The sequence below is a fragment of the Corythoichthys intestinalis genome, chromosome 8, assembly GCF_030265065.1.
Source record: "Corythoichthys intestinalis isolate RoL2023-P3 chromosome 8, ASM3026506v1, whole genome shotgun sequence".
Classification (NCBI taxonomy): Eukaryota; Metazoa; Chordata; class Actinopteri; order Syngnathiformes; family Syngnathidae; genus Corythoichthys; species Corythoichthys intestinalis.
Window position 1 is genome coordinate 15,493,287 of NC_080402.1, and position 13,444 is coordinate 15,506,730.

Here is a 13,444-nt window from a genome sequence, read left to right on the forward strand (position 1 = left end):
CTAGTGAGCGACGCCTTAATAATTCTTCTTCCTTTTTCATCTGATTTATTAATAAAATGGCCTCAAACCATTGTCCTCTTTAGACCGTCGTAAAACTACAAAAAGAAGTACACAAGCATCGCATTAGCAACAACGTTAGCTTAGCACGCTATACAGGTTCACTGAACATAAAAAAAAAAAAGCGTCTCATACAAAAAATATAACATTTCGCTTACTAGCATAATATGTACATTCTTTACAACAACCATACTTACGGACAAATCTTGTCCAAGGATCATATAAGCACAACATTACAACGTAGGCGTCAGCCGGAGACGTCGTGCAGCCATATTGAACTGGCAAGAAAACAATAAACCATTTCGCAAAGCGACCACAAGAGTTCGCTGTTAGACAGCACAAAAAGCCTTGCTGTAAAACTCACCAAAAGGCAATATACTGTCTGAGCGGGACATGTGCGTTAATTGCGTCAAATATTTTAACGTGATTAATTTAAAAAATTAATTACCGCGAGTTAACGCGATAATTTTAACAGCCCTAAAAAAAAAATATATATATATATATATATATATATATATATATATATATATATATATATATATATATATATATATATATATGTATATATATAAAATGCAGACCCATAGAAATGTAGTCCAGTCAATACACATACACACAGTAGGCTATGTGCCAACTAAACATTTTTATAAATTACTATCACGACAATTGTCCTTGACAAATTGTTATTCCCATTCAATTGATGTTCTCATTCAATGTTCTAGATTGCACACAAACAAAACCGAAATAAACTGACAAACTATTTAATCTGCATGTTTCCAAATGTAGCAGTTCAAAACTTTTCCCATAATGCCTAGCGCGGTTTAGCTTACTGATAGCTAGCTGAGGCAAAAATCAAACTTTGCTATGAAAGTTTACAATCATCGGCAGCGCGCCGATGCGACACCAAACGGGATTTTACAGTCTAAGCTCCGACAGAAGTCAACAGTTGCCATTATATACGTATTTATCATTGAAAAAAAAAAAAAAACAGGCATTGTGGCCAAATCGTCAACCCAGTACATGGTGGTAATGCCTCATGATAGGGGTAAACTGCCAACAAAAACAAGAAGAACTACTACTTCCCTCCATTCTAGTAGGAGCCATGTCAACTGCTGCCACCCAGCGGCCGGAGGGATTCTCTTCAAATTGGTCCCGTGAAAAATCATAAAAACCGGACATTTTTATGAATTTATAATACCACGTGAAAGTAGGACTTGTCCGGGCAAAAGAGGATGTTTGGTCACCCTAGCTTACTGAATAGCTAAATCTCATTTTTCATGACCTCGAACTAGAGCTGGGAGATTTCAAGATCTAAATCAAAGATTAAAAATTATTTAGATGGACCATGTTCTTTGAAATCGACCGAATACATATGGCGGAAAACACAGACAAGACTGAAAAAGCAGTTTCTGCTCTTGCACTCCTTTTTAAAAGAAACTACTGTATTTCATGCCAAAACAACTATTGTGTTTGATAGAACAATATGGCTATATGCTGCCATAGCAGATTCATGGCGCATTAGGCCTCCAAACTATTTTTAATTTGCCCGTTTTACCCTGAAAACCCCGTTTACAGACGTCGCACAACCGCTTTTGTTTCAACCCAGCCATAAAACGAAGATAATTACATATATTATTCAAAATGTCTGTCATTTTTAGTTTAGAATCATTAATTTATGTGTAATATTTCATTTAAAAAGAAAAAATGACTTAAAAAAATTATTTACTCGCATATTGTAAACCTTTAAACTAGAGACGATCGATCGGGTCCGATCACGTCATTTTCAAAGTATTGGAATTGGCAAAAAAATATCGGCCATGCCTTTTTTTAATATATATATTTGTTAATTAAATCGTTTTCTAATTGTATTTAACGTTACAGACATAATATGTTACACTCATCCAGAGTCTTTAGTTTAGGCTTAAGGTAGGGTTATCAAATTTATCCCGACAACGGCGGTAATTAATTTTTTAAAAAAATGTATCACGTTAAAATATTCAACGCAATTAATGCATCCGTTGCACGACCCACTCACGCATTGTCGCGCTCAATCTGTCACGGCGCCGTTTTACCTATATAGAGAGATAAAAGGCAGCGTAAAATGAGTAGAGTGAATTTTGGAAGCCTTTGGAGCCTATTTTTAATCGGCTAAAGCCTTACAATCCCTCTCCCTACGATTAGAAATATCATGGGAAGCAATGTGGGGAAGCAAGGTAGCAATTGATCCTTTTCTTAACACCTTATGTTATTTCCCAACGCAAAGAAGATATATCAATTGGTAGCACTACGCACAGTCATGGGTCCACTTCCAATCATGCATTTGGGTTGAATGGTTGCAATATAATTTACTGAAAGCTCAACAAATACACTAGATGGCAATATTTAGTCACAATATACAAAGTCACACGTCTTTCTATCCACTGATCCCTCTCACAGAAAGAATTAATAATGTAAATGCCATCTTGAGGATTTATTGTCATAATAAACAAATACAGTACTTATGTACTGTATGTTGAATGCATATATTCGTCCGCGTTTTATTCATTTTTTTCTTAATGCATTGCCAAAATGTATATGATTGGGAAAAATTATTGGGAATGATTGGAATTGAATCGGGAGCAAAAAAAAAAAAAGCAATCGGATCGGGAAATATCGGGATCGGCAGATACTCAAACTAAAATGATCGGGGTCGGATCGGGAGCAAAAAAACATGATCGGAACAACTCTACTTTAAAATAATTACGTCAAAATGAAAAAAATGGCGTCTGTATAAAAGTCACGGATATTTACCTCATAACTATCGCTTAATTGTATTTTTTTTTTTGTTTCTGTCGTATTTTTTCCGATAAGTTAGATGATAAATAATCGATCCAAACAGAAAAAAAAAAAAAAAAAAAAACGTTTAAAAGGGTAAATATATAAAAAAGAACATCTCGACCACTTCTTGATGTCTGCGATTTCTGCATCGCGACCCTTGTTATATCACCATGTTTCACCCATAAAATCCCCCCAAAATTCAGCTGTGGCCATTCACAGCTGTGTCTTGACACTCAGTGATACATGCTACATGGAGTTTCTGGATCCAAACAAGGTCAGTTCGCGATAAGATCTCGTTAAAGCCATGGCGTCTGTAATTCTGCTGTCACATGCTCTCACCCCCAGATAGGGTTTTGCTGTTTAAAAAAAAAAAAAAATTTTTAATGCCCTCTGTTTGAAATTTTGCTTCCCCCAGAAAATTGAGATTTTAAGATTTCCAATGATTCATCACACATGCATCTTAGACAATTCTGAAATTTGGCCAGATTGGGGGTCTCTGAGCGGAACTTCAAGTGACCTTAGTGTTTTCCGCCAAATGCAAACTGACTAGTTTGGGCAGATTTTGAAGAGTCCCTCAAAAAAAGTCATATAATTATGGTTTTCAAGCGGTTTATTACACTCTAGGTGAGGTCAACTGTAAATATGGGGTCAGTAATGGTAAAAAACAAGAAAACATAATTCTTACAAAAATTTTTCTCTTGAAATTTTGATAAATGTTATTGTTTGTCAACATGATTTCCATCATTTTTAATGCATAATTTGACATGCCTTGCAAAATTTTGGTGAACTCGATGGAATAGTTCTGAATTGTCGTTAATTTCAGCCAATTCATTGATAAGGTATTCTCTCCTGTGGTCAGGGCTGTCACAGATAAAGTAATTTAATTCCTGATTACGTGTCAAAAAAGTAATCTGGTTACTTAACTGATTTATTATCAAAGTAACTCAGTTACTTTAAAAGTAATTTGTCAGTTACTTTGTACCAATTTTTCTCCCTTTGCTGCCTCAAAATAAGAATAACAACAGAAAAATGTCATTGTATGTTCCGTATTGGCCTGAATATAAGACGGTGTTTTTTTCGATTGAAATGAGGCTGAAAAAGTAAGAGTCGTCTTATATTCGGGGTCGAGACATTATACCCATTAACGACGCTAGATGGCGCCAGATATCATTGACGCGAATGCTGAACTTGAGGAGTAATGTTCTGTCATGACCGATCACAGCTACTCTCAAGTTTAACCAGTTTGCATTATTTTATTGCCATGCTTTTCCTTATTCAGATTTGTTTCAAGACTAGTTACAGTTAGACCTCCCTTTGATGGTTAATGCAGTTATTGCAATTTTCTTGTTTTATTACAATAGATTGGTTTATTTACATTTCAAAAACCAGAAGCCATTCATTTAAGAATGTGATTGCACTTTAGTTTACATATTTAAATGTTCAGATATTAAGATTTGAATGAGGCAAAATAACATGCTTTTTCTCTCAAATATATTGTTTTAATCATTTGTTTCAGATGTACTGTAATTATTTTCAGTATAAAAATTAATTTGGTGTTCAAAAAGTCTTGAAAAAGAGGGGGTCGTCTTATAATCAGGGCCAATACGGTAAATGACTTTCTGTTAATTGAATTTTACTCGAAGATTAAGCCTAATGTCAAAAATTCTGAACTTTGGGGGTAGGGTTTAGGGTTAACAACATATCAGCGTCAATGTAAAACAATGCAAATTCACTGAATAATAATCGACAACACACAAATGAATTGCACAGTGCAATAAACATAGAGGTACACACAACCCTGAAGTACGCCGTACACATACGCAGTCAATTTGGCCACAAAACCTGACGGCAACTAAGCACTTTACAATCAATCGGACGTACAACACATCCCAAAGATGCTAAACGAACACGTCACCTTACGGCATAAATGTGCAACACGAATGTGATGTAGACAATGCTCACCGACTTGACAAGCGGGACGATGACTACTTACCGTCGCAACAACAAAGCTACAAAACAGCTGCGCATGTTGCGGCTTCAACCTATCGCTGGAACCCTCCACAATGAAGGAAAAATACGTTCATTCATTAAACAAAACAAGAAGTACCAATGAGCGGTTACCATGGAAATGAACGCGTAGTGGGAACTTTTCTAACATTTTCTACAGTATTCAAAATGTTCTTCGTACATGACTACAATACTCTTCATTAACGCACAGACGCTAAGGAAACTAGCTTTAATCAGATTACTGATTTGGAATAATGAACACGTTAGCTTGCTCGTTATGAAAGAAAGTAATCAAATTACCATATTGGCCCGAATATAAGATGGCCCTGATTATAAAACGACCCCCTCTTTTTCAAGATTTTTTGAACAGCAAATTAATTGTATACAGAAAATAATTACATTAGATCTGATACAAATGATTATAACAATATATTTCAGAGAAAAAACATGTTATTTTCCCTCATTCAAATCTTAATATCTGAATATTTTAAATATGTAAAATAAAGAGCAATCACATTCGTAAATGAATGGCTTCTGGTTTTTGAAATGTAAATAAGCCAATCTATTGTGATAAAACAACAAAATTGCAATTACTGCATTAACCAGCAAAGTGAAGTCTAACTGTAGTTGTGAAACAAATCTGAATAAGGAAAAACATTGCAAACTGGTTAAACTAGTAGCTGAGATCTGTCATGACAGAGCATCGCTTCAATGATATCTGGCGCCATCTGGCGTCGTGAATGGGGAGATTAGCTGAGATCTGTCATAACAGAACATCGCTTCAATGATATCTGGCGTCATTTAGCGTCGTAAATGGGTAGAAAGGCAAATTGTTGTTGGATTATATTTAATGTCTAGACCGCGAATATAAAACGACCCCCTCTTTTTCAATCTTATTTCAATGCAAAAAACACCGTCTTATATTCGGGCCAATGCAGTAGTTCAGAAAAAAAGTGAAGGTGATAAAGATCTTTTAAAGTAGGGGGCCACTCTACATGACCTCTGTTAACATATAAATAAATAAAATTGTGAAATCCCAAACACCCTGTACATTTACATGTTAATTTTTAATGGAAGTATACAATGGTAAATGCTATTGTATAAAAAACTAAGTTTCTAGAAACAACAACATTAAAAAATAAATAAATAAATAAAAAAATCAGGATGAAAAGGAAAAGTGTGTTCTTCTTTGGGGCCAGATCGCCCAGCTCTCCCTTCAAGTGTTTTTGCGATAAATATTTCCTATGCTGTTATATTATGTCAGCTGGGAAAAAAAATGTACGACGCGATTTTTTTATCGCGATAGTTTCCAGATAAATATATCGCCCCGAAAACTTATCATGACAGGCCTAGGTGTCGCCCCTCCTTGTAGCAAGAGAACAGTGTTGTGATGGATCAAAGCACTTGTGTTGCCAAAAAAAAAAAAAAAAATCTACTCAAAGAACACATGCATGACTTTCTAGCGGCTTTTCAAAGCCATGCATTCTGTAAGAAGGAAGTGCTAAAGTACAAGTGATTGAGTGCAAGTGTGTGTAGCTTGACGAGCATGCGTGGTTGCAAGAGGTGTGTGCGTACGTATGAGTGTGAGTGAGAGCGTGTGTAAATATATACAAATCTTTTATGACTATGATTTATGATTATTGTATCACAGATTAATGTACCACAGTGGAACATTTTAGCAATGTCAACAAAGGTGGGCCTTACAAGCATGCCCTCCTTCTGATTTTCAACTTGTTCCATCACATCAAGACCAAAACTTGTCCTCCAGTCGCCATTAACTGATGGCAATGGAACATTTTGCAGCGGAGTTGTCATAGCAACAGAACTGTCTCCAGAGCAACTCATGTGAAACCTCAGAACTTTTTCTTGTATATATTACCCTCAAGTGTTCTAATTGTCTTGTATTGCTATTGAAGTTCGAGTAAACGTGAAATTAATCATTCTTGTCCTGTCTTTGAAAATAGTAGGCCTAGATAGTACAGTCAAAATGTTCTACAGTTGTGTGAAAAAGTATCTGAACCTTTCGGAATTTCTTAAATTTCTGCATAAAATCACCATCAAATGTGATCTGATCTTTGTCAAAATCACACAGATGAAAAAAAACTGTCTGCTTTAACTAAAACCACCCATACATTCACAGGTTTTCATATTTTAATGAGGATAGTATGCAAACAATGACAGCAGGGGGAAAAATAAGTGAGTCATCACATTTAATATTTTGTGCCCCCCCCTTTGGCAGCAATAACTTCAACCAGACGCTTCCTGTAGCTTCAGATCAGTCTGGCACATCGATCAGGACTAATCTTGGCCCATTCTTCTCTTCAAAACTGCTGTAGTTCAGTCAGTTTCCGTGGGTACCTGCCATGAATCAATGTTTTTAGGTCATGCCAAGGCATCTCAATGGGGTTCAAGTCTGCACTTTTGACTTGGCCAATCTGGAACATGTATTTTTTCTTCTGAGACCATTCTAAAGTTGATTTACTTCTGCGTTTTGGATCATTGTGTTTGTTGCAGCATCCATCCTATTTTTAGTTTCAATTGTGTGACAGACAGCCTCAGGTTTTCCTGCAAATCATACTGATTAACTTTTGAATTCATTCTTCCATTAACAATTGAAAGTTATCCAGGCCCTGAGGCAGCAAAACAGTTCCACATCATGATGCTCCCTCCACCATGCTTCACGGTGGGGATGAGGTGTTGATGTTGGTGAGCTGTTCACTTTTTCCTCCACACACGCGTTGTGTGTTACTCCCAAACAATTCAACTTTGGTTTCATCAGTCCACAAAATGTTTCCTAGAACTTCTGTGGAGTGTCCAAGTGCCTTTTTGCGAACGTTAAATGAGCAACAATGTTTTTTTAGACCGCAATGGAGTCCTCTTATGAACACCATTCATGGCCATAGTTTTACATATAGTTGTTGCGTGCACAGAGATATTGGACTGTGCCAGTGATTTCTGAAAGTCTTTAGCAGATACTGTAAGGTTCTTTTTTACCTCTCTGAGTATTATGCGCTGAACTCTTGGCGTCATCTTTGGTGGACTGCCACTCCTTGGGAGAAAAGCAACAGTGCCAAACTCTCTCCATTTGTAGGCAACTTCTCTGACTGTCGATTGGTGAACATCCAGACTTTTAGAGATGGTTTTGTATCCTTTCTCAGCTTTATACAAATCAACAATACTTGATCGCAGGTCTTCAGACAGCTCTTTTGACCGACAATGCTTCTCATCAAGACAATTCTTACCAGGTGTGTGTTTTATAGTGGGCAGGGCAGATTTAAACCAATCATCAGTGATTGGGCACACACCTGACTTAAATTGTTTGGTAAAAAGTGGTTTCAGTAGCTCTTTAAGTCTCCTTAGGCAGAATGTTCACTTATTATTTTTCCCCCTTCTGTCATTGTTTGCATTCTCTCCTCATTAAAATATGAAAACCTATATATGTTTTGGTGGTTTTAGTTAAAGCAGACAATTTTTACATCTGTGTGATTTTGTCAAAGATCAGATCACATTTGATGGCGATTTTATGCAGACGTGAGAAATTCCAAAAGGTTCAGATACTTTTTCATACCACTGTATGTTGCCTTAGTAGCACATATTCAGCCAATCCAACTTTTTACACTTTTATGCAGATATTTGTTTTACTGTTATATGTTTAATTTTAAACATTTATTTTAATCTTTATTAATCATTCATTTCTTAATAGGGATGTAAAGATGCCTGCAAATTGATGCGAAGGAATCAGCGGTGTTCACCCCTATGAGCGAGCTACCCCGCTCTGTTTGTAATGTGCGTGTTTGCTATCATTATATCGTTTAAACATCGCCCCTGTGATGTGGGCATGCACAAAAGTCCCATCGCAGGACGTGCATTGTTGGAGTCTTATTGAACACGCAAACTTGTTTTGCCTCATAAAAGCAGCAAGTGTCCAGAGACATGGATCTCTTAATATACAGCAATCTTTATCATTCACAGATGAACCCTGCTATTAAACCGTATTATATGAATGCAATGTGGTCATGGTGAGTCAACGAATGTCTTCCCAAACAGAGCTATAAGCGAAAAACCGCGAAGTAGCATGTTTTTCATCACTTTTTTTCCAAAGAATAATTAAGAAAAAAAAACCTTTTATCTATATAAAGATGAATAGTTTTTAACCACTTCAAATGTAATAATGATAAGTTATAATCATGTTACTGTCCCACCAAATAATTTATAAACAAGAATAAAGTAGAAAAATACTTGTCTTTATTAAATGCTTCATTGTGTGAGTCCACTGAAATCCGCTCAAGCTGCTAACTTACATACAATGAGTTGCCACAGCAACCGTTTAATAAGCTAAATGATGATTGACGCATGCGGCGCTTTGAAGTTTCGGCATCTCTGTCAAGCTGAAACCTTAACGTCTGCCAGTTTTTTTTTTAACTGAAAAAAAAAATCCGCGATGGACTGAGGGCGCAAAGTTTGAAGCGCAAAGTAGCGAGGGACGACTGTATATCGCAAACCCCCAAAACGTTTTTTCCAATATTGTTAAACTCTATTCAATTCAATTTATTCACACACACATTCATATTTACAAAGTGTACATCATATCTCAGTGCTGAGCCAAGATTATGTGCGAGTCAGGTCTCCTTAAGAAGCTACTAAAAGCTTATAGTCAGGAGCCTGCATATATCAAGACAATCACAAGAAACATTATCTATCTCTAGTGCTTGCGCGTATCCATGAGAATACTAAAACCTGGTCCATAACGCCTTTTTCTTTACAACTGAAACTGATCAAGATTTAAATTGCGTACAAAAAATGAGCCAGAAATTTGTTTGTTTTTTTTTGCGAGAATTTAATGAGCAAATTATGGACAGCCCATATCTCAAGCTTTCTGTCTCGCGTTGGTGGCTTTATCTCAGGCACTGTGGTTTCTTATCTTACTAGAGACACAAATTAATTTTTTCCTTCACATCATATTTATCATGTAATTACTGTATAGTCATAATCAGTGTTGGGCACGTTATTTTAAAAAAGTAATTAGTTACATTACTCACTACTTTTTCCAAAAAGTAACTGAGTTAGTAACTGAATTACTCTATAGTAAAAGTAACTAGTTACCAGGGAAAGTAACTATTTCCGTTACTTTAAAAAGAACTTGTTGTATGTCAAAGAATTTGAACATTTCTGAGCAGTATTCGAGTCAGTGGAATAGAGAAGAACAGACAGGTAGTTAACTTGTTAGGTGCTTCAGCAGATTTGAATTGCTTACCACAGATGTCGACAAAAGCTTTGCCCCGGGACATAAATTACACATTACATGCAGGTTCTTTCCTTTAATTTCGACAAACTTGAAATAGTGTCTATATCTCCACCTCTTAAAGGACAATTTTTCTTCTGTATGCTCTGCCATCCCGACCCTGTGCATCTGTTTTGCGTGTGTGTGTTTGCCGCACGCGCTGTTCCGGTTTGCTTGTGCAATCACCGGCTCTGATTGGCTTACTACGATACATGACTCCAACCCTCAGCCAATCACAATCACTTCCATCGCATCTCTCGAGGGGCCGCATTCAGGTAGGCTCGTTTCCCAACAATTCACGTCGCCTTCAAAGCGTCTGCCGTCCTCAAAATGGAAGCAGAATTATTGCTGGCTGACAGTGGGAGATGGGAACGAGGCTAGCATCAGGTGTAGCAAACACAGAAACGTTACCAAACTTTGGAAAGCATTGTCTAATTGAATGAGCAGGGACAAAAAGCTTGGGAGTCAGAAGTACGTGCGCTATTCTCGAACCTGAACGCACCCCAAGTCTTGGATGACAAATCAACAGAGCAGAGAGTCTACTCGACACGGCTGGTAGTTTTTTCAATTTATTCAGAGTAAGTAACGCACCGCTTTTGACCGTCAGTAACGGTAACGTTGTAACGGTGGAAAAAGTAATTAGTTAGATTACCCCGTTACTGAAAAAATAACGCCGTTACGTAACGGCGTTATTTATAACGGCGTTACTCCCAACACTGGTCCAGAGACATGGATCTCTTAATATACAGCAATCTTCATCATTCACAGATGAACCCTGCTATTAAACCGTATTATATGAATACAATGTGGTCATGGTGAGTCAAAGAATGTCTTCCCAAACAGAGCTATAAGCGATAAGTGAAAAACCGCGATGCAGCATGTTTTTCATCACTTTTTTTCCTAAGTATAATTAAGAAAAAAAACCTATCTATATAAAGATGAATAGTTTTTAACCACTTCAAATGTAATAATGACAAGTTATAATCATGTTACTGTCCCACCGAATAATTTATAAACAAGAATAAAGTAGAAAAATACTTGTCTTTATTAAATGCTTCATTGAGTGAGTCCACTGAAATCCGCTCAAGCTGCTAACTTACATACAATGAGTTGCCACAGCAACCGTTTAACAAGTTAAACGATGATTGACACATGCGGCGCTTTGAAGTTTCGGCATCTCTGTCAAGCTGAAACCTTAACGTCTGCCAATCAGTTTTTTTTTTTTTAACTGAAAAAAAAAAAAAAATCCGCGATGGACTGAGGGCGCCAAGTTTGAAGCGCAAAGTAGCGAGGGACGACTGTATATCTCAAACCCCCAAAACGTTTTTTCCAATATTGTTAAGCTCTATTCAATTCAATTTATTCACACACACATTCATATTTACAAAGTGTACATCATATCTCAGTGCTAAGCCAAGATTATGTGTGAGTCAGGTCTCCTTAAGAAGCTACTAAAAGCTTATACAGGAGCCTGCATATATCAAGACAATCACAAGAAACATTATCTATCTCTAGTGCTTGCGCGTATCCATGAGAAAACTAAAACCTGGTCCATAACGCCTTTTTCTTTACAACTGACGCTGATCAAGATTTAAATTGCGTACAAAAAATGAGCCAGAAATTTGTTTTTGTTTTTTTTTGCGAGAATTTAATGAGCAAATTATGGACAGCCCATATCTCAAGCTTTCTGTCTTGCGTTGGTGGCTTTATCTCAGGCACTGTGGTTTCTTATTTATCTTAATAGAGGCACAAATTATTTTTTTCCTTCACATCATATTTATCATGTAATTACTGTATAGTCATAATGAATTAACAAATGTAAAATAAGCTATTTTTTTAAATTGAAAAACTTTACTACCGTAAATGAAGGAAACTTGTGTAGCAAAAAAACATTTATTTAAAAGATGACATGCAAAAAAAAAAAAAAAAAAGTCAAATCTCGAACTGTTATGCATCCTGGAAGCATACAGTATTGTAAAACACACGGAAGACAACAACAACAACAACAAAAAAGCTCAATATTCTGTAGTCATTCCAATTCGACAAAATCCTACATCTTAATTCTTCTTTAGACTTATAGTGTTTTATTTGAAAAAGAAAATACAAATGAAAAATTTGTGACACATTCACTTGAAATATCTGTAAATTTACATATACTTTACAAATAGTAGTTGGTGACTGACCCAGTCATCTAAAGTGAGTCAAAAGGTTGAGTGAACGTGACTTCGAGCAAAAATACATAACATTCTTATAGTACAACTGTGAAGTGTTCTCCATTTTAAATTCTGCAATAAATACAACTAGGCAGCATTAAGACCACTTCAGAAGCAAACGACAGCCTGACGGTAAAATACTGCCTTAACGCTAACAAAATGTTATAACATCATATCTTGAAACAAACACTGTGTTGCTCATTGAAATGAACAGCAAAGCTCGTGTAAGAATGGCAGACACCTCTGAATAAGGCAAACGCTCACAGAGCATGTGGCGTATTCTGGCTGGTCCGCCTTTACAAAAACGATATACGTAATCCATTGTTTCCCTGACAACAACTGACGCTATCCTTCCAAACATGCACTGAAATATCATCACAATAATTTTTAAACTCCTTAAAGAGGGAAAAATTGTTCATTTTTGCCGTGTACTATTTTCAGTCACATTCAATTTGTCACATGCCTTTACTGACAATGTTGTGCAAAATATAGAGGTATGTGGTAGTACTTAGCAGGAAACAGTGTCACATTCTTCAGATTCACACAGTCTCCACACTGGTAGATTCTGCGCCAGGCTGGGCGGGATGGTGTAGGTGAAATTTAGCAGCTGTTGCAGTATGCTGTAAGTGGTTATCTTGGGTCTCAACTTGAGACTGATTCAAGCTGGGTCTCTTAAACATGGAAGAGATGTAGAAGGCCTGAGAAGACAAGATATTTGCATTAATAGAGGAACATGCACCAAAGCAGAGCCTAGGAAATGGGGTTGAGACATAGAAGACCTTACACGACAACCACAGCGGATTTTATGGTGGGGGGGGCCCTGGTATCCGACAAGTTTAATTGCATGCAATTGACTTTCCTGTATACAGTGGGGAGAACAAGTATTTGATACACTGCCGATTTTGCTGGTTTTCCCACTTGCAAGCCATGTAGAGGTCTGTAATTTGTATCATAAGTTCTCTTCAACTGTGAGGAACGGAATCGAATACAAAAATCCAGAAAATCACATTGTATAGTTTTTAAATAATTAATTTGTATTTAACTGCATGAAATAAGTATTTGATACATT

At 36.6% G+C, this 13,444-nt stretch overlaps 1 protein-coding gene across 5 annotated transcripts in view; it reads right to left on the reverse strand.

The window, feature by feature from the left end:
* Nucleotides 1-12,056: 12,056 nt before the first annotated feature.
* Nucleotides 12,057-13,444, reverse strand: part of LOC130919955 (phospholipid phosphatase 3-like) — a 90,357-nt gene continuing 88,969 nt past the window's right edge. For 2 of the 5 annotated variants that reach the window (XM_057842630.1, XM_057842631.1), the window contains one exon: nt 12,060-13,073. In XM_057842630.1, the coding sequence (XP_057698613.1) occupies nt 12,915-13,073 (159 nt within the window). In that variant the 3' untranslated portion in view covers nt 12,060-12,914. Of the gene's footprint in view, nt 13,074-13,444 lie in introns of all 5 variants that reach the window. The other 3 variants (XM_057842635.1, XM_057842632.1, XM_057842633.1) reach the window with 2 other exon arrangements.